Raw genomic sequence first — 21,164 nt, 5'->3', positions numbered from 1 at the left:
GTAATCGAACCCACGGGATTTCCTGTATACCAGGCGAGGTAGTCAACATCTCTCATTGTTATCGAACCCACGACCTCCTGCGTACCAGGCGAGGTAGTCAACATCTCTCAGGGTAATCAAACTCACGGGACCTCCTGTAGACCAGGCGAGGTAGTCAACATCTCCCGAGGCCCGGGATCTAAACCCACGACCTCCTGCGTACCGAGCGAGGTAGTCAACATCTCCCGAGGCCCGGGATGGAACCCACGACCTCCTGCGTACCGGGCGAGGTAGTCAACATCTCACATGGCCCGGGATCTAAACCCACGACCTCCTGCGTACCGGGCGAGGTAGTCAACATCTCACAGGGTCCGGGATGGAACCCACGACCTCCTGCGTACCGAGCGAGGTAGTCAACATCTCTCAGGGTAATCAAACTCACGGGACCTCCTGTAGACCAGGCGAGGTAGTCAACATCTCTCAGGGTCCAGGATGGAACCCACGACCTCCTGCGTACCGGGCGAGGTAGTCAACATCTCCCGAGGCCCGGGATCTAAACCCACGACCTCCTGCGTACCGGGCGAGGTAGTCAACATCTCTCAGGGTCCAGGATGGAACCCACGACCTCCTGCGTACCGGGCGAGGTAGTCAACATCTCCCGAGGCCCGGGATCTAAACCCACGACCTCCTGCGCACAGGGCGAGGTAGTCAACATCTCACAAGGCCCGGGATCTAAACCCACGACCTCCTGCGTACCGGGCGAGGTAGTCAACATCTCACAGGGTCCGGGATGGAACCCACGACCTCCTGCGTACCGGGCGAGGTAGTCAAAATCTCACAGGGTCCAGGATGGAACCCACGACCTCCTGCAGACCAGGCGAGGTAGTCAACATCTCACAGGGTCCAGGATGGAACCCACGACCTCCTGCGTACCGGGCGAGGTAGTCAACATCTCTCAGGGTAATCGAACCCACGGGACCTCCTGTAGACCAGGTGAGGTAGTCAACATCTCTCAGGGTAATCGAACCCACGGGACCTCCTGTATACCAGGCGGGGTAGTCAACATCTCTCAGGGTAATCGAACCCACGGCCTCCTGTATACCACGCGAGGTAGTCAACATCTCTCAGGTTAATCGAACCCACGATCTCCTGTAGACCAGGCGAGGTAGTCAACATCTCTCAGGGTAATCGAACCCATGACCTCCTGTAGACCAGGCGAGGTAGTCAACATCTCTCAGGGTAATCGAACCCACGACCTCCTGTAGACCAGGCGAGGTAGTCAACATCTCTCAGGGTAATCGAACCGACGACCTCCTGTAGACCAGGCGAGGCAGTCAACATCTCTCACGATAATCGAACCCACGACCTCCTGTATACCTGGCGAGGTAGTCAACATCTCTCAGGGTAATCGAACCCACGACCTCCTGTATACCAGGCGAGGTAGTCAACATCTCTCAGGGTAATCGAACCCACGACCTCCTGTAGGCCAGGCGAGGTAGTCAACATCTCTCAGGGTAATCGAACCCACGACTTCCTGTAGACCAGGCGAGGTAGTCAACATCTCTCAGGGTAATCGAACCCACGACCTCCTGTAGACCAGGCGAGGTAGTCAACATCTCTCAGGGTAATCGAACCCACGGGACCTCCTGTAGACCAGGCGAGGTAGTCAACATCTCTCAGGGTAATCGAAGCCACGACCTCCTGTAGACCAGGCGAGGTAGTCAACATCTCTCAGGGTAATCGAACCCACGGTACCTCCTGTAGACCAGGCGAGGTAGTCAACATCTATCAGGGTAATCGAACCCACGACCTCCTGTAGACCAGGCGAGGTAGTCAACATCTCTTAGTGTAATCGAACCCACGACCTCCTGTATACCAGGCGAGGTAGTCAACATCTCTCAGGGTAATCGAACCCACGACCTCCTGTAGACCTGGCGAGGTAGTCAACATCTCTCAGGGTAATCGAACCGACGACCTCCTGTAGACCAGGCGAGGTAGTCAACATCTCTCAGGGTGATGGAACCCACGACCTCCTGCATACCAGGTGAGGTAGTCAACATCTCACAGGGTCCGGGATGGAACCCACGACCTCCTGCGTACCGGGCGAGGTAGTCAACATCTCCCGAGGCCCGGGATCTAAACCCACGACCTCCTGCGTACCGGGCGAGGTAGTCAACATCTCACAGGGCCCGGGATCTAAACCCACGACCTCCTGCGTACCGGGCGAGGTAGTCAACATCTCACAGGGTCCGGGATGGAACCCACGACCTCCTGCGTACCGGGCGAGGTAGTCAACATCTCACAGGGTCCGGGATGGAACCCACGACCTCCTGCGTACCGGGCGAGGTAGTCAACATCTCACAGGGTCCGGGATCTAAACCCACGACCTCCTGCGTACCGGGCGAGGTAGTCAACATCTCCCGAGGCCCGGGATCTAAACCCACGACCTCCTGCGTACCGGGCGAGGTAGTCAACATCTCTCAGGGTAATCGAACCCACGGGATTTCCTGTATACCAGGCGAGGTAGTCAACATCTCTCATTGTAATCGAACCCACGACCTCCTGCGTACCAGGCGAGGTAGTCAACATCTCTCAGGGTAATCAAACTCACGGGACCTCCTGTAGACCAGGCGAGGTAGTCAACATCTCCCGAGGCCCGGGATCTAAACCCACGACCTCCTGCGTACCGAGCGAGGTAGTCAACATCTCCCGAGGCCCGGGATGGAACCCACGACCTCCTGCGTACCGGGCGAGGTAGTCAACATCTCACATGGCCCGGGATCTAAACCCACGACCTCCTGCGTACCGGGCGAGGTAGTCAACATCTCACAGGGTCCGGGATGGAACCCACGACCTCCTGCGTACCGAGCGAGGTAGTCAACATCTCTCAGGGTAATCAAACTCACGGGACCTCCTGTAGACCAGGCGAGGTAGTCAACATCTCTCAGGGTCCAGGATGGAACCCACGACCTCCTGCGTACCGGGCGAGGTAGTCAACATCTCCCGAGGCCCGGGATCTAAACCCACGACCTCCTGCGTACAGGGCGAGGTAGTCAACATCTCACAGGGTCCGGGATGGAACCCACGACCTCCTGCGTACCGGGCGAGGTAGTCAACATCTCACAGGGTCCGGGATGGAACCCACGACCTCCTGCGTACCGGGCGAGGTAGTCAACATCTCACAGGGTCCGGGATCTAAACCCACGACCTCCTGCGTACCGGGCGAGGTAGTCAACATCTCCCGAGGCCCGGGATCTAAACCCACGACCTCCTGCGTACAGGGCGAGGTAGTCAACATCTCTCAGGGTCCAGGATGGAACCCACGACCTCCTGCGTACCGGGCGAGGTAGTCAACATCTCCCGAGGCCCGGGATCTAAACCCACGACCTCCTGCGTACAGGGCGAGGTAGTCAACATCTCACAAGGCCCGGGATCTAAACCCACGACCTCCTGCGTACCGGGCGAGGTAGTCAACATCTCACAGGGTCCAGGATGGAACCCACGACCTCCTGCAGACCAGGCGAGGTAGTCAACATCTCACAGGGTCCAGGATGGAACCCACGACCTCCTGCGTACCGGGCGAGGTAGTCAACATCTCTCAGGGTAATCGAACCCACGGGACCTCCTGTAGACCAGGTGAGGTAGTCAACATCTCTCAGGGTAATCGAACCCACGGGACCTCCTGTATACCAGGCGGGGTAGTCAACATCTCTCAGGGTAATCGAACCCACGGCCTCCTGTATACCACGCGAGGTAGTCAACATCTCTCAGGTTAATCGAACCCACGATCTCCTGTAGACCAGGCGAGGTAGTCAACATCTCTCAGGGTAATCGAACCCATGACCTCCTGTAGGCCAGGCGAGGTAGTCAACATCTCTCAGGGTAATCGAACCCACGACCTCCTGTAGACCAGGCGAGGTAGTCAACATCTCTCAGGGTAATCGAACCGACGACCTCCTGTAGACCAGGCGAGGCAGTCAACATCTCTCACGATAATCGAACCCACGACCTCCTGTATACCTGGCGAGGTAGTCAACATCTCTCAGGGTAATCGAACCCACGACCTCCTGTATACCAGGCGAGGTAGTCAACATCTCTCAGGGTAATCGAACCCACGACCTCCTGTAGACCAGGCGAGGTAGTCAACATCTCTCAGGGTAATCGAACCCACGACTTCCTGTAGACCAGGCGAGGTAGTCAACATCTCTCAGGGTAATCGAACCCACGGGACCTCCTGTAGACCAGGCGAGGTAGTCAACATCTCTCAGGGTAATCGAAGCCACGACCTCCTGTAGACCAGGCGAGGTAGTCAACATCTCTCAGGGTAATCGAACCCATGACCTCCTGTAGACCAGGCAAGGTAGTCAACATCTCTCAGGGTAATCGAACCCACGACCTCCTGTAGACCAGGCGAGGTAGTCAACATCTCTTAGTGTAATCGAACCCACGACCTCCTGTATACCAGGCGAGGTAGTCAACATCTCTCAGGGTAATCGAACCCACGACCTCCTGTAGACCAGGCGAGGTAGTCAACATCTCTCAGGGTAATCGAACCGACGACCTCCTGTAGACCAGGCGAGGTAGTCAACATCTCTCAGGGTAATCGAACCCACGACCTCCTGTAGACCAGGCGAGGTAGTCAACATCTCTCAGGGTGATGGAACCCACGACCTCCTGCATACCAGGTGAGGTAGTCAACATCTCACAGGGTCCGGGATGGAACCCACGACCTCCTGCGTACCGGGCGAGGTAGTCAACATCTCCTGAGGCCCGGGATCTAAACCCACGACCTCCTGCGTACCGGGCGAGGTAGTCAACATCTCACAGGGCCCGGGATCTAAATCCACGACCTCCTGCGTACCGGGCGAGGTAGTCAACATCTCACAGGGTCCGGGATGGAACCCACGACCTCCTGCGTACCGGGCGAGGTAGTCAACATCTCACAGGGTCCGGGATGGAACCCACGACCTCCTGCGTACCGGGCGAGGTAGTCAACATCTCCCGAGGCCCGGGATCTAAACCCACGACCTCCTGCGTACCGGGCGAGGTAGTCAACATCTCTCAGGGTAATCGAACCCACGGGATTTCCTGTATACCAGGCGAGGTAGTCAACATCTCTCATTGTAATCGAACCCACGACCTCCTGCGTACCAGGCGAGGTAGTCAACATCTCTCAGGGTAATCAAACTCACGGGACCTCCTGTAGACCAGGCGAGGTAGTCAACATCTCCCGAGGCCCGGGATCTAAACCCACGACCTCCTGCGTACCGAGCGAGGTAGTCAACATCTCCCGAGGCCCGGGATGGAACCCACGACCTCCTGCGTACCGGGCGAGGTAGTCAACATCTCACATGGCCCGGGATCTAAACCCACGACCTCCTGCGTACCGGGCGAGGTAGTCAACATCTCACAGGGTCCGGGATGGAACCCACGACCTCCTGCGTACCGAGCGAGGTAGTCAACATCTCTCAGGGTAATCAAACTCACGGGACCTCCTGTAGACCAGGCGAGGTAGTCAACATCTCTCAGGGTCCAGGATGGAACCCACGACCTCCTGCGTACCGGGCGAGGTAGTCAACATCTCCCGAGGCCCGGGATCTAAACCCACGACCTCCTGCGTACCGGGCGAGGTAGTCAACATCTCTCAGGGTCCAGGATGGAACCCACGACCTCCTGCGTACCGGGCGAGGTAGTCAACATCTCCCGAGGCCCGGGATCTAAACCCACGACCTCCTGCGTACAGGGCGAGGTAGTCAACATCTCACAAGGCCCGGGATCTAAACCCACGACCTCCTGCGTACCGGGCGAGGTAGTCAACATCTCACAGGGTCCAGGATGGAACCCACGACCTCCTGCGTACCGGGCGAGGTAGTCAACATCTCACAGGGTCCAGGATGGAACCCACGACCTCCTGCAGACCAGGCGAGGTAGTCAACATCTCACAGGGTCCAGGATGGAACCCACGACCTCCTGCGTACCGGGCGAGGTAGTCAACATCTCTCAGGGTAATCGAACCCACGGGACCTCCTGTAGACCAGGCGAGGTAGTCAACATCTCTCAGGGTAATCGAACCCACGGGACCTCCTGTATACCAGGCGAGGTAGTCAACATCTCTCAGGGTAATCGAACCCCCGACCTCCTGCGTACCGGGCGAGGTAGTCAACATCTCTCAGGGTAATCGAACCCCCGACCTCCTGCATACCAGGCGAGGTAGTCAACATCTCCCGGGGCCAGCTCACCGGCGTGCGATGTAGTAGAAGACGGGGTTCCCAGCCTTCGAAACGCCGGCCTGGTAGAAAATGTTGAGCGTCTTGAGGGCCTTAAACTCCTCCTTCTCGTGGACCTGGTGCCTGAACAGCACGCGGGCAAAGGTGACACGGGTAGCCTTTACACGACTTGCAAGGGGAAAGTGCACACTGAACCTACACTCACACCAACAGAGACACACCTACACACACACACCTACACACACACACCTACACACACACACCTACACACACACACACTTACCTACACTCACACCTACACAGACACCCCTACACTCACACCTACACACACACACACCTACACACACACACACCTACACTCACACCAACACACACACCTACACACATACACACATACACCTACACACACACCTCGTCATGAACTCCTCAAACTTGGAGCTGGTGAGGTTCAGGCTCGACCAATGGGTGTCTCACACACACAGACACACACCTACACACACACACCTACACACACACACCTACACACACACCTACACACACACACACCTACACACACACACCTACACACACACACACCTACACACACACCTCGTCATGAACTCCTCAAACTTGGAGCTGGTGAGGTTCAGGCTCGACCAATGGGTGTCTCACACACACACACCTACACACACACCTACACACACACACACCTACACACACACACCTACACACACACCTACACACACGCACACCTACACACACACACACACCTACACACACACACACCTACACACACCTCGTCATGAACTCCTCAAACTTGGAGCTGGTGAGGTTCAGGCTCGACCAATGGGTGTCTCACACACACACACACCTACACACACACACACCTACACACGCACCTACACACACACACACCTACACACACACACCTACACACACCTCGTCATGAACTCCTCAAACTTGGAGCTGGTGAGGTTCAGGCTCGACCAATGGGTGTCTCACACACACAGACACACACCTACACACACACACCTACACACACACACCTACACACACACACCTACACACACACCTACACACACACACACCTACACACACACACCTACACACACACACACACACCTACACACACACCTCGTCATGAACTCCTCAAACTTGGAGCTGGTGAGGTTCAGGCTCGACCAATGGGTGTCTCACACACACACCTACACACACACACACCTACACACACCTACACACACACACACCTACACACACACACACCTACACACACACCTCGTCATGAACACCTCAAACTTGGAGCTGGTGAGGTTCAGGCTCGACCAATGGGTGTCTCACACACACACCTACACACACACACCTACACACACACACCTACACACACACCTACACACACACACCTACACACACACACACACCTACACACACACACACACCTACACACCTACACACACACACACACCTACACACACACCTCGTCATGAACTCCTCAAACTTGGAGCTGGTGAGGTTCAGGCTCGACCAATGGGTGTCTCACACACACACACCTACACACACACACACCTACACACACCTACACACACACACCTACACACACACACACCTACACACACACCTACACACACCTACACACACACACCTACACACACACCTCGTCATGAACTCCTCAAACTTGGAGCTGGTGAGGTTCAGGCTCGACCAATGGGTGTCTCACACACACACCTACACACCTACACACACACACCTACACACACACACCTACACACACACACACCTACACACACACACACACACACCTACACACACACCTCGTCATGAACTCCTCAAACTTGGAGCTGGTGAGGTTCAGGCTCGACCAATGGGTGTCGGCCACCGGTTTGTGCTCCGGAGGCCCCAGGTAGGCCAGCAGCGTCGCCATCTTGTCAAAGGGTCGCCGCCCCACTGCCTTGTGGTCTCTGGGGGTGGGGGTGAGTGGGTGCGGTGGGCGGGGTTTATGGGTGGGTGGGCGGGGTTTATGGGTGGGTGGGCGGGGTTTATGGGTGGGTGGGTGGGCGGGGTTTATGGGTGGGTGGGCGTTATGGGTGGGTGGGCGGGGTTTATGGGTGGGTGGGCGGGGTTTATGGGTGGGTGGGCGGGGTTTATGGGTGGGTGGGTGGGGTGGGTGGGTGGGTAGGGTGTTGTGTCTGGTGGTGGAGTGTTGTGTCTGGTGGGTGGGAGGGTAGGTGAGGTGTTGTGTCTGGTGGTGGTGTGTTGTGTCAGATGGTGGTGGAGTGTTGTGTCTGGTGGGTGGGTGGGTAGGTGGGGTGTTGTGTCTGATGGTGGGGTGTTGTGTCAGATGGTGGTGGAGTGTTGTGTCTGATGGGTGGGTGGGTAGGTGGGGTGTTGTGTCTGATGGTGGGGTGTTGTGTCAGATGGTGGTGGAGTGTTGTGTCTGGTGGGTGGGTGGGTAGGTGGGGTGTTGTGTCTGATGGTGGGGTGTTGTGTCAGATGGTGGTGGAGTGTTGTGTCTGATGGGTGGGTGGGTAGGTGGGGTGTTGTGTCTGATGGTGGGGTGTTGTGTCTGATGGTGGGGTGTTGTGTCTGATGGTGGGGTGTTGTGGCCGGTGATGGGGTGTTGTGTCTGATGGTGAGGTGTTGTGTTTGGTGATGGGGGTGTTGTGTCTGATGGAGTGTTGTGTCTGGTGGTGAGGTGTTGTGTCTGGTGGGTGGGTGGGAGGGTAGGTGGGGTGTTGTGTCTGGTGGTGGTGAGGTGTTGTGTCTGGTGGGTGGGTGGGAGGGTAGGTGGGGTGTTGTGTCTGGTGGTGGTGGGGGTGTTGTGTCTGGTGGTGGGGTGTTGTGTCTGGTGGTGGGGGTGTTGTGGCCAGTGATGGGGTGTTGTGGCCGGTGATGGGGTGTTGTGTCTGGTGGTGGTGGGGTGTTGTGTCTGGTGTTGGGGTGTTGTGTCTGGTGGTGAGGTGTTGTGTCTGGTGGTGGTGAGGTGTTGTGTCTGATGGGGTGTTGTGTCTGGTGTTGGGGTGTTGTGTCTGGTGGTGAGGTGTTGTGTCTGGTGGTGGGGGTGTTGTGTCTGGTGGTGGGGTGTTGTGTCTGGTGGTGGTGAGGTGTTGTGTCTGATGGGGTGTTGTGTCTGGTGTTGGGGTGTTGTGTCTGGTGGTGAGGTGTTGTGTCTGGTGGTGGGGGTGTTGTGTCTGGTGGGGGTGGGGGTGTTGTGTCTGGTGGTGGGGTGTTGTGTCTGGTGATGGGGTGTTGTGTCTGATGGGGTGTTGTGTCTGATGGGGTGTTGTGTCTGGTGGTGGGGGGTGTTGTGTCTGGTGGTGGGGTGTTGTGTCTGGTGATAGTGGGGTGTTGTGTCTGGTGATGGGGTGTTGTGTCTGGTGGTGATGGGGTGTTGTGTCCGGTGATGGGGTGTTGTGTCTGGTGGTGGGGGTGTTGTGTCTGGTGGTGGTGGGGGTGTTGTGTCTGGTGGTGGGGTGTTGTGTCTGATGGTGAGGTGTTGTGTGTGGTGGTGGTGGGGTGTTGTGTCCGATGGGGTGTTGTGTGTGGTGGTGGGGTGTTGTGTGTGGTGGTGAGGTGTTGTGTCTGATGGTGTGTTGTGTCTGATGGAGTGTTGTGTCTGATGGGGTGTTGTGTCTGATGGGGTGTTGTATCTGATGGAGTGTTGTGTCTGATGGGGTGTTGTATCTGATGGAGTGTTGTGTCTGATGGGGTGTTGTGTCTGATGGAGTGTTGTATCTGATGGAGTGTTGTGTCTGATGGAGTGTTGTATCTGATGGAGTGTTGTATCTGATGGAGTGTTGTGTCTGATGGGGTGTTGTGTCTGATGGGGTGTTGTGTCTGGTGGAGTGTTGTATCTGATGGAGTGTTGTATCTGATGGAGTGTTGTGTCTGATGGAGTGTTGTGTCTGATGGAGTGTTGTATCTGATGGAGTGTTGTGTCTGATGGAGTGTTGTATCTGATGGAGTGTTGTGTCTGATGGAGTGTTGTGTCTGGTGGTGGTGCTGGTGGTGTTGTGTCTGATGGAGTGTTGTGTCTGATGGAGTGTTGTGTCTGATGGAGTGTTGTGTCTGATGGAGTGTTGTGTCTGGTGGTGGGGGGGTGTTGTGTCTGGTGGTGGGGGGGTGTTGTGTCTGATGGAGTGTTGTATCTGATGGAGTGTTGTGTCTGATGGAGTGTTGTGTCTGATGGAGTGTTGTGTCTGATGGAGTGTTGTGTCTGGTGGTGGTGAGGTGTTGTGTCTGGTGGTGGGGGGGTGTTGTGTCTGATGGAGTGTTGTGTCTGATGGAGTGTTGTGTCTGGTGGTGGGGGGGTGTTGTGTCTGGTGGTGGGGGGGTGTTGTGTCTGATGGAGTGTTGTATCTGATGGAGTGTTGTGTCTGATGGAGTGTTGTGTCTGATGGAGTGTTGTGTCTGATGGAGTGTTGTGTCTGGTGGTGGTGAGGTGTTGTGTCTGATGGAGTGTTGTGTCTGATGGAGTGTTGTGTCTGATGGAGTGTTGTGTCTGGTGGTGGTGAGGTGTTGTGTCTGATGGAGTGTTGTGTCTGATGGAGTGTTGTGTCTGATGGAGTGTTGTGTCTGATGGAGTGTTGTATCTGATGGAGTGTTGTATCTGATGGAGTGTTGTATCTGATGGTGTGTTGTGTCTGATGGAGTGTTGTGTCTGATGGAGTGTTGTGTCTGGTGGTGGTGAGGTGTTGTGTCTGGTGGTGAGGTGTTGTGTCTGATGGAGTGTTGTGTCTGGTGGTGGTGAGGTGTTGTATCTGATTGAGTGTTGTATCTGATGGAGTGTTGTATGTGATGGAGTGTTGTGTCTGATGGAGTGTTGTGTCTGATGGAGTGTTGTGTCTGGTGGTGGTGAGGTGTTGTGTCTGATGGAGTGTTGTGTCTGATGGAGTGTTGTGTCTGATGGAGTGTTGTATCTGATTGAGTGTTGTATCTGATGGAGTGTTGTGTCTGGTGGTGGTGAGGTGTTGTGTCTGGTGGTGAGGTGTTGTATGTGATGGAGTGTTGTATCTGATGGAGTGTTGTTTCTGGTGGTGGTGCTGGTGGTGTTGTGTCTGATGGAGTGTTGTATCTGATGGAGTGTTGCATCTGATGGAGTGTTGTATCTGATGGAGTGTTGTATCTGATGGAGTGTTGTGTCTGGTGGTGGTGAGGTGTTGTGTCTGATGGAGTGTTGTGTCTGATGGGGTGTTGTATCTGATGGAGTGTTGTGTCTGGTGGTGGTGAGGTGTTGTGTCTGATGGAGTGTTGTGTCTGATGGAGTGTTGTGTCTGATGGAGTGTTGTATCTGATGGAGTGTTGTATCTGATGGAGTGTTGTGTCTGGTGGTGGGGGGGTGTTGTGTCTGGTGGTGGGGGGGTGTTGTATCTGATGGAGTGTTGTGTCTGGTGGTGGTGCTGGTGGTGTTGTGTCTGATGGAGTGTTGTATCTGATGGAGTGTTGTATCTGATGGAGTGTTGTGTCTGGTGGTGGTGAGGTGTTGTATCTGATCTGATGGAGTGTTGTATCTGGTGGTGGTGAGGTGTTGTGTCTGATGGTGGGGTGTTGTGTCTGGTGATGATGGGGTGTTGTGTCTGACGGAGTGTTGTGTCTGGTGGTGGTGCTGGTGGTGTCGTGGCCAGGGTGCCCACCTGTTACTGGACAGGTACTGCCCGATCTTCTCCTGGTTGTTCCACAGCAGACGGTGCAGCGCCCGCACGTTGCCATCGCTGATGAGGGACAGGCCACCGCCTCCACCGCCTCCACCGCCTCCACCGCCTCCACCGCCTCCACCGCCTCCACCGCCTCCACCGCCTCCACCGCCTCCTCCGCCACCGCCGCCACCGCCGCCGTGGTTCACCGCTTCTGCCACGGGACAGTCGGAGGCGATGTCCTGGAAGAACCTGGGGGGAGCGGAGGGGGGTTGACAGAAAGAGTGCGTGTGTGTGTGTATCTGTGTGTGTGTGTATCTGTGTGTGTGTATCTGTGTGTGTGTGTGTATCTGTGTGTGTGTGTATCTGTGTGTGTCTGTGTGAGTGTATCTGTGTGTGTGTGTCTGTGTGTGTGTGTGTATCTGTGTGTGTGTGTATCTGTGTGTGTGTGTGTATCTGTGTGTGTGTATCTGTGTGTGTGTATCTGTGTGTGTGTGTATCTGTGTGTGTATCTGTGTGTGTGTGTATCTGTGTGTGTGTGTATCTGTGTGTGTATCTGTGTGTGTGTATCTGTGTGTGTGTATCTGTGTGTGTGTGTGTATCTGTGTGTGTGTATCTGTGTGTGTGTGTGTGTCTGTGTGTGTGTGTGTGTGTATCTGTGTGTGTGTGTATCTGTGTGTGTATCTGTGTGTGTATCTGTGTGTGTGTGTATCTGTGTGTGTGTGTGTATCCGTGTGTGTGTGTATCTGTGTGTGTGTATCTGAGTGTGTATCTGTGTGTGTGTATCTGTGTGTGTGTATCTGTGTGTGTGTGTATCTGTGTGTATCTGTGTGTGTATCTGTGTGTGTGTGTTTGTATCTGTGTTGTGGGGAGCGATAGTGTAGTGGTTAGCGCTACGCTGTGCTATGAACCTGGCGACCCGGGTTCGATTCCCGCTCACGGCCAACACCAGTGACGACTATCTGAACCGGTCCCGGGCCTCCCCTAGGTCGACTCAGCCTCAAATGAGCACCTGGTGCGGTGTGTAAACATCGCCACTGGGGAGACAAAGGTGGTCGGGCGTGGTGCTGGCCACCCACCCCCTCGTGTACCGATCCGGCCTTCATAGGTGCTCGCTAACACCACTTGCCCCGACAGTCTGTTAAGGCTATATGGGGGATCTTTGTTTTTGTGTATCTGTGCGCGTGTGTATCTGTGGTCCGGCAAAACAACCCCCTACCTCCTCGCAGTGCCGGACGGGCAACTCTGTCGTGGACAGTGCTGTGGGGGGAGGTCCAATTCCGATTGGCTCCTCCCCTCATGGCGTCTGTGTCCACCACAGGGGCTAAACGGGGGCTCTGGACGGGTGCGAGGGGCTGGTAACCCCTCCACCTTCAATTAATTACCGCTAAACTACGACTGAAATGTGTAACTAAAAAGCTTGTGCCGGAGGCCCCGGGGGGACAGGCGTCTATGACGTCTCCTGGCCAAACTCCAATTGGCGGAGCCAGGAGATTGAATGTCTACCCTCGGGGCTCCTCTAGAAACTACGAAAAGCCACTACGGATGGCCACGTGGAATGTTCGAACGCTCACCGCGGAGGAGAGGCTGCCACTCCTCTGTCGGGAGCTGGACCGGTACCGCCTGGATCTCTGTGGCATTCAGGAGGTCCGGTGGACCGGTTCTGGCTCCTGCCACCGTGCGGGGTGGACAGTCCTCTACTCGGGGCAGCAGACTGCCAAACAACAGGGTGTGGGTCTTCTTTTGAACAAAAGAATGAAGGGGGCGTGGGAGCGTGGCGGTGAGGTGTGGGAAGCTGTAAGCCCCAGGCTACTTTGGGCTCGCCTTCCCATCAACCGGAGGCGAGGAGTGGTGGTCGTGGTTACTTATGTCCCCCCACTGAAGACGAACATCAGTGGAGGGATGCAGGCAAAGCCGATGAGTCAGATGCCTTCTATGACCTGTCACAGGTGCTGGCTAAAGTGGCACCTGGGGATAGAGTCATCATGTTGGGTGACTTCAATGCCCGAGTTGGTCATGATGCTGGCACCTGGTCTGGAGTGATTGGAGGGCATGGGCTAGATCAGTTCAATAACAACGGTAGGAGGCTGCTAGATTTTTGTGCAGCCCATGGGCTTGTAATTACCAACACGCTGTTCCGGCATCGGCGAATCCCCACAACATCATGGATGCATGCCGGGTCCAAGCAAGAACATCTGCTGGACTACATAGTGACGGACCAGCGGATGCGAGCCCATATCCTTGACACCAGGACCTACCGTGGAGCTGATCTGCCCTCTGACCATCGACTAGTCATCTGTAAGATGCGCCTGCCATTCTTCCACTCCGGCGGTGGGTGTACACCCAGGACCCCATTCCAACCTAAAGTGGCCTGGTCTGAGTTATCTGATGAAAGTTTCAAGCGAGAATTTCATCATCGCTTGCGGCTGGGGTTGGCATCGTCTCCCACTCCTCCTGATGTCGAGGGTAAATGGGCGAGGTTTAGGACTGTGACTCATGCAGCTGCAATGGCTGCTTTGGGTACGCGGTCAGGACCTCCCCAGAGACCCTGGCTGACAGAGGAGGTGTTCAGGATGGTTGAGAAAAAGCGACAGGCCCACTGTCATCGGCTACAGAATCCCACGCCAGAGAATGAGGAGGCTTACCGCAGCCTTCGCTCGGAGGTTCGGAGAGCCGTGAGGCGCTGCAAGGATGGGTGGTGGTGGCGGGTTGCTGAGGAGATTGAATCTGCCTCAGTGGCCCGCGATCACAAATCTCTATTTAACTCCATCAAAAAAGTAACCTGCAGCGCCACACCTATCACCATCATTAGGGGAAAAAACGGTGATCCAATCTCCGACCCCCAGGAACAGGTTTGCAGATTTGCTGAGCATTTCAGTGACGTCCTGGGGGAGGGAAAATCCCTCAGCCAGGAAAACATCGTGGCACAAAGTGAGGATGACCCTGCTGAGGCTGCGGTGCCTCAAATATTGGAAGAAGTCACCCCCTGTGAGTGGCTGGCTGAAGTGCCATCTGCTGAGGAAGTACTGAAGGCGATCCGGAATCTGAGACCAGGAAAGGCAGCGGGCAGAGATGATCTCCCAAGGGAAATGCTGAGGGAGGGTGGCGCTTGTGCACAGACTGCCCTATATGACATCATAACAACAGTCTGGACCACTGGACGGGTTCTGCAGGATTGGAAGGATGCCCTGGTGGTCCCCCTCTTTAAGAAGGGGGACCGCACAGACTGTAACAACTACAGAGGCATCTCACTCCTCAGTGTGCCGGGAAAGGTCCTGGCAAGGATTATTCAACATCGCCTTGTCAGGCACGCTGAGGAGAGGCTTGCGGAGCCCCAATGCGGTTTCAGGAAAGGGCGGTCCTGCACAGATGCCATATTTTCTGTCCGTCTGCTACAGCAGAGGTGTAGGGAATTCCAACAAGACCTACATCTCTGCTTTATTGACCTGGTCAAGGCATATGATACCATCAGTAGGCCTGGGCTCTGGGTTGTTCTTCGTGCTTTTGGAGTACCTGACAATGTGCTCACGATCCTTAAGGACCTTCATGATGGTGAGCGGGCCCGGGTAAAACTACGTAGCGGGGAGTCAGAGCCATTCCCTGTACACCTTGGGGGTGCGACAGGGATGTCCTCTGGCTCCCACATTATTTAACATCTATTTTGACCACGTAGTTCGTGAAGCCTTCAATAGCTGTACCGGGGGAATCTCCATTTGCTGCAGATATAATGGGAGGCTGATCCATGCCCGGGTGCGGTCAAGGGATGGCTCCCTATTGCTCAACCACGTTATGTATGCTGATGATTTGGTAATAGCTGCTCAGTCAGAGGAGGAGTTGGAGACGCTGCTGCTGAGACTGGAGCGTGCCACTAAGAGGTGTGTGTGTACGTGCGTGCGCGTATGTGCGTGTGTGTACGTGTGTGTGTATACGTGCGTGTGCGTACGTGTGTGTGTACGTGCGTGTGCGTGCATGCGTAAGTGTACACGTGTGTGTGCGTATGCGTGTGTGTGCGTGTGTGTACCTGCGTGTGTGTGTGTGTACGTGCGTGTGTGTGCGTGTGTACATGCGTGTGTGTGCGTGTGTACATGCGTGTGTGTGCGTGTGTGTGTACATGCGTGTGTGTGCGTATGCGTGTGTGTGCGTGTGTGTACCTGCGTGTGTGTGTTTGTACGTGCGTGTGTGTGTGTACATGCGTGTGCGTGTGTACGTGCGTGTGTGTGTGTGCGTGTGTGCGCGTGTGTGTGTGCGTGTGTGCGTGTGTGTACGTACGTGCGTGTGTGTACCTGCGTGTCTGTGTACATGCGTGTGTGTGTGTACATGCGTGTGTGTGTGTACATGCGTGTGTGTACGTGCGTGTGATGGTGTACATGCGTGTGTGTGTGTGTGTACATGCGTGTGATGGTGTACGTGCATGTGTGTACATGCGTGTGTGTGCGTGTGTACCTGCGTGCGTGCTCAAAGTTGCTCTCCACGAAGTTGTTGAAAGGGGTCATGTGTTCCTCCTTGGTGAAGAGCACGTGGTTCGCTATGCTCTGCAGGATCTGACGCGCACACACGCACACAGACACAGGCAAAGGTACCCCGTGTAGCCTCTAACAGGGCTGTAGGGGCAAGTGCTGTTAGCTAGCACACACACAGACACAGGCAAAGGTGCCCCAGGTAGCCTCTAACAGGGCTGTAGGGGCAAGTGCTGTTAGCTAGCACACAGACACAGGCAAAGGTGCCCCAGGTAGCCTCTAACAGGGCTGTAGGGGCAAGTGCTGTTAGCTAGCACACACGCACACACACAGGCAAAGGTGCCCCAGGTAGCCTCTAACAGGGCTGTTGGGGCAAGTGCTGTTAGCTAGCACACACAGACACACAGGCAAAGGTGCCCCGTGTAGCCTCTAACAGGGCTGTAGGGGCAAGTGCTGTTAGCTAGCACACACGCACACACACACAGGCAAAGGTGCCCCGTGTAGCCTCAACGGGGCTGTTGGGGCAAGTGCTGTTAGCTAGCACACACACACATAGGCAAAGGTACCCCGTGTAGCCTCTAACAGGGCTGTAGGGGCAAGTGCTGTTAGCTAGCACAAACGCGCACACACACAGACACACACAGACACACACAAAGGTAGCCCCGTGTAGTGGTGGTTGTAGTCGTGATAGTTGTGGTGGTGGTGATTGTTGTGTCGATGATGGTGGTGGTTGTGGTGATGGCGGTGACGGCGGTGGTAGCGATGGCGGTGATGGTGGTGGTGGTGGTGACAGCGGTGATAGCGATGGCGATGATGATGGTGGTGGTGGTGACGGCGGTGATGACAGTGGTAGTGGCGGTGATGACCGTGGTAGCGATGGCGATGATGACCGTGGTAGTGATGGCGATGATGGTGGTGGTGGCGGTGACGGCGGTGATGACGGTGGTAGCGATGGCGATGACGGTGGTGGTGGTGGTGACGGCGGTGATAGTGGCGGTGATGACCGTGGTAGCGATGGCGATGGTGGTGCTGGTGGTGGTAGTGACGGCGGTGATGACAGTGGTAGTGGCGGTGATGACCGTGGTAGCGATGGCGATGCTGGTGATGGTGGTGGTAGTGACGGTGGTAGCGACGGCGATGATGGTGGTGGTGGTGATGGTAGCGGCGGTGATGACGGTGGTGGTGGTGACGGCGGTGATGACGGTGGTGGTGGTGGTGGTGACGACGGTGATGACGGTGATAGCGACGGCGATGATGGTGGTGGTGGTGATGGTAGCGGCGGTGATGACGGTGGTAGCAATGGCGATGGTGGTGGTGGTGGTGGTAGCGGCGGTGATGACGGTGGTGGTGGTGGTGGTGGTGATGACGGTGGTGGTGGTGGTGGTGATGACGGTGGTGGTGGTGGTGGTGACGGCGGTGATGACAGTGGTAGTGGCGGTGATGACCGTGATAGCGACGGCGATGATGGTGGTGGTGGTGGTGGTGACGGCGGTGATGGTGGTGGTGGTGGTGACGGCGGTGATAGCGATGGCGATGATGGTGGTGGTAGTGACGACGGTGATGACGGTGATAGCGATGACGATGACGGTGGTGGTGGTGACGGCGGTGATAGCGATGGCGATGATGGTGGTGGTAGTGACGGCGGTGATGACGGTGATAGCGATGACGATGACGGTGCTGGTGGTGGTGACGGCGGTGATGACGGTGGTGGTGACTGCGGTGATGACGTTGATAGCGATGATGGTGGTTGTGTTGTTGTCGGTTGCGGCGGTGGTCGCGATGGGTTGCGATGGGTTGCGTGGGTTGCGTGGGTTGCGATGGGTTGCGATGGGTTGCGATGGGTTGCGATGGGTTGCGATGGGTTGCGCCGGTGTCCACCTTGGACATGAGTTTGAGTCCACGCTCGGCCCGGGGCGACGGCTTCTTGTCCAGGATCCCGGCCTCGTAGGGGCTCACAATGGCCGGGTTGATGAAGCGCAGGAACATGGCACTGCCCACGGCACCGATGCTGTTCTGTGGGAAACGCTGGGACACCACCTGCACCACAACCGCCACCAACACCACCACCGCCACAACCACAACCAACAACACCGCCACCAACACCACCACCAATACCGCCACCACCACAACCAACAATACCAACACCACCAACAATACCGCCACCACCACCACCAACAACACCGCCACCACCAACACCAACAACACCGCCACCACCAACACCAACAACACCGCCACCACCACAACCAACAACACCGCCACCACATCAACCAACAACACCGCCACCACCACCACCACAACCAACAACACCGCCACCACCACAACCGCCACCACCGCCACCACCGCCACAACCAACAACACCGCCACCACCACAACCAACAACACCGCCATAACCAACAACACCGCCACCACCACCACCAACAACACCGCCATAACCAACAACACCGCCACCACCACCACCAACAACACCGCCATAACCAACAACACCGCCACCACCACCACCAACAACACCGCCACCACCACCACCAACAACACCGCCACCACCACCACCAACAACACCGCCATAACCAACAACACCGCCACCACCACCACCAACAACACCGCCACCACCAACACCACCAACAACACCGCCACCACCACCACCAACAACACCGCCATAACCAACAACACCGCCACCACCACCACCAACAACACCGCCACCACCACCACCACCAACAACACCGCCATAACCAACAACACCGCCACCACCACCACCAACAACACCGCCACCACCAACACCACCAACAACACCGCCACCACCACCACCAACAACACCGCCATAACCAACAACACCGCCACCACCACCACCAACAACACCGCCACCACCACCACCACCAACAACACCGCCATAACCAACAACACCGCCACCACCACCACCAACAACACCGCCACCACCACCACCACCAACAACACCGCCATAACCAACAACACCGCCACCACCACCACCAACAACACCGCCACCACCAACACCACCAACAACACCGCCACCACCACCACCAACAACACCGCCATAACCAACAACACCGCCACCACCACCACCAACAACACCGCCACCACCACCACCACCAACAACACCGCCATAACCAACAACACCGCCACCACCACCACCAACAACACCGCCACCACCAACACCACCAACACCACCAACAATACCGCCACCGTAAGCACAGCCAAACCACCGCCGCCATCATCATCACCAGCAGAGGCACCACCGACACACGCACACACACACAGACACACACACACACAGACACACACACACACAGACACACAGCACACACGCACACACGTACACACGCACAGACACACACACAGACACAGACACACACACACAGACACACACACAGACACACACAGACACACACACAGACACACACACGTACACACAGACACACACAGACACACACACAGACACACACACAGACACACACACAGACACACAGACACACACACAGACACACACAGACACGTATACACACACTCGTTAGAACCGCGTCACCATGAGCAACGCTGCGGTGGTGGATGTTGTGGTTGTTGTGGTTGTGGTGTTTGTGTGGTGGTGGTTGTGGTGGTGGTTGTGGTGGATGTTGTGGTTATGGTTGTTGTGGTTGTGGTGGTGGTTGTGGTGGTGGTTGTGATTGTTGTGGTTGTTGTGGTTGTGGTGGTGGTTGTGGTGGTGGTTGTGATTGTTGTGGTTGTTGTGGTTGTGGTGTTTGTGTGGTGGTGGTTGTGGTGGTGGTTGTGGTGGATGTTGTGGTTGTTGTGGTTGTGGTGGATGTTGTGGTTGTGGTTGTTGTGGTGGTGGTTGTGGTGGATGTTGTGGTTGTTGTGGTTGTGGTGTTTGTGTGGTAGTGGTTGTGGTGGTGGTTGTGGTGGATGTTGTGGTTGTTGTGGTTGTGGTGATTGTGTGGTGGTGGTGGTGGTGGTTGTGGCGGTGGTGGTTGTGGTGGTGGTGGTTGTGGTGGTGGTTGTGGTGGTTGTGGTGGTTATTGTTGTGGTGGTGGTTTTGGGTAATCCGAATTGTAAAAATGTTGCCATGGGTTTAACTAAACAACTACACCAACAGACAAAGCTCCCCCAGGTAGCCTCTAGCAGGGCTGTAGGGGCAAGTGCTGCTAGTAGCGAGTAGCAGCAGCAGCGTCTATGAAGGCTACCGGCACTGTGGCTACACACAGAGGGGGTGGCCACCAGCACCACCACGCCGGGCCGCCTTTGTCTCTCCCCCAGTGCTAGCGATGTTCACTACACCACCACCACCACTACACCACCACTACATCACCACCACTACACCACCACCACTACACCACCACCACTACACCACCAGCACTACATCACCACCACCACTACACCACCACCACTACTACACCACCACCAACACTACACCACCACTACACCACCACTACCACTACACCACCACTACCACCACCACTACACCACCACTACCACTACACACACCACTACACCACCACCACTATTACACCACCACCACTACACCACCACCACTACTACACCACCACCACTACACCACCACTACACCACCACTACCACCATTACACCACCACTACACCACCACTACTACACCACTACCACTACACCACCACTACACCACTACCACTACACACACCACTACACACAACACTACACCACCACCACTACTACACCACCACCACTACACCACCACCACCACTACACCACCACTACACCACCACCACTACACCACCACCACTACACCACCACCACTACACCACCACCACTACACCACCACTACACCACCACTAGTACACCACCACTACACCACCACCACAACACTACCACTACACCACCACCACTACATCACCACTACACCACCACCACTACTA

General features: G+C 55.9%; 1 protein-coding gene across 1 annotated transcript in view; it reads right to left on the bottom strand.

The window, feature by feature from the left end:
• NF1 (neurofibromin 1) overlaps positions 1 to 21,164 on the bottom strand; it is a 331,965-nt gene that overhangs the window by 164,277 nt on the left and 146,524 nt on the right. The window contains exons 35-39 of the mRNA XM_076058585.1: positions 18,148 to 18,306; positions 16,256 to 16,353; positions 11,813 to 12,064; positions 7,994 to 8,140; positions 6,219 to 6,329 (exon numbers count right to left, since the gene is read on the bottom strand). Coding sequence (XP_075914700.1) covers positions 6,219 to 6,329; positions 7,994 to 8,140; positions 11,813 to 12,064; positions 16,256 to 16,353; positions 18,148 to 18,306 — 767 coding nt within the window. The remainder of the gene's footprint in view (positions 1 to 6,218; positions 6,330 to 7,993; positions 8,141 to 11,812; positions 12,065 to 16,255; positions 16,354 to 18,147; positions 18,307 to 21,164) is intronic.

This window comes from Petromyzon marinus, assembly GCF_048934315.1.
Source record: "Petromyzon marinus isolate PM22_M1 ecotype Great Lakes invasive population chromosome 77 unlocalized genomic scaffold, UKy_Petmar_22M1.pri1.0 chr77_unloc.1, whole genome shotgun sequence".
Classification (NCBI taxonomy): domain Eukaryota; kingdom Metazoa; phylum Chordata; class Hyperoartia; order Petromyzontiformes; family Petromyzontidae; genus Petromyzon; species Petromyzon marinus.
The sequence above is the reverse complement of the archived record's forward strand: the minus strand, read 5'-3'. Positions and strand labels throughout refer to the sequence as shown.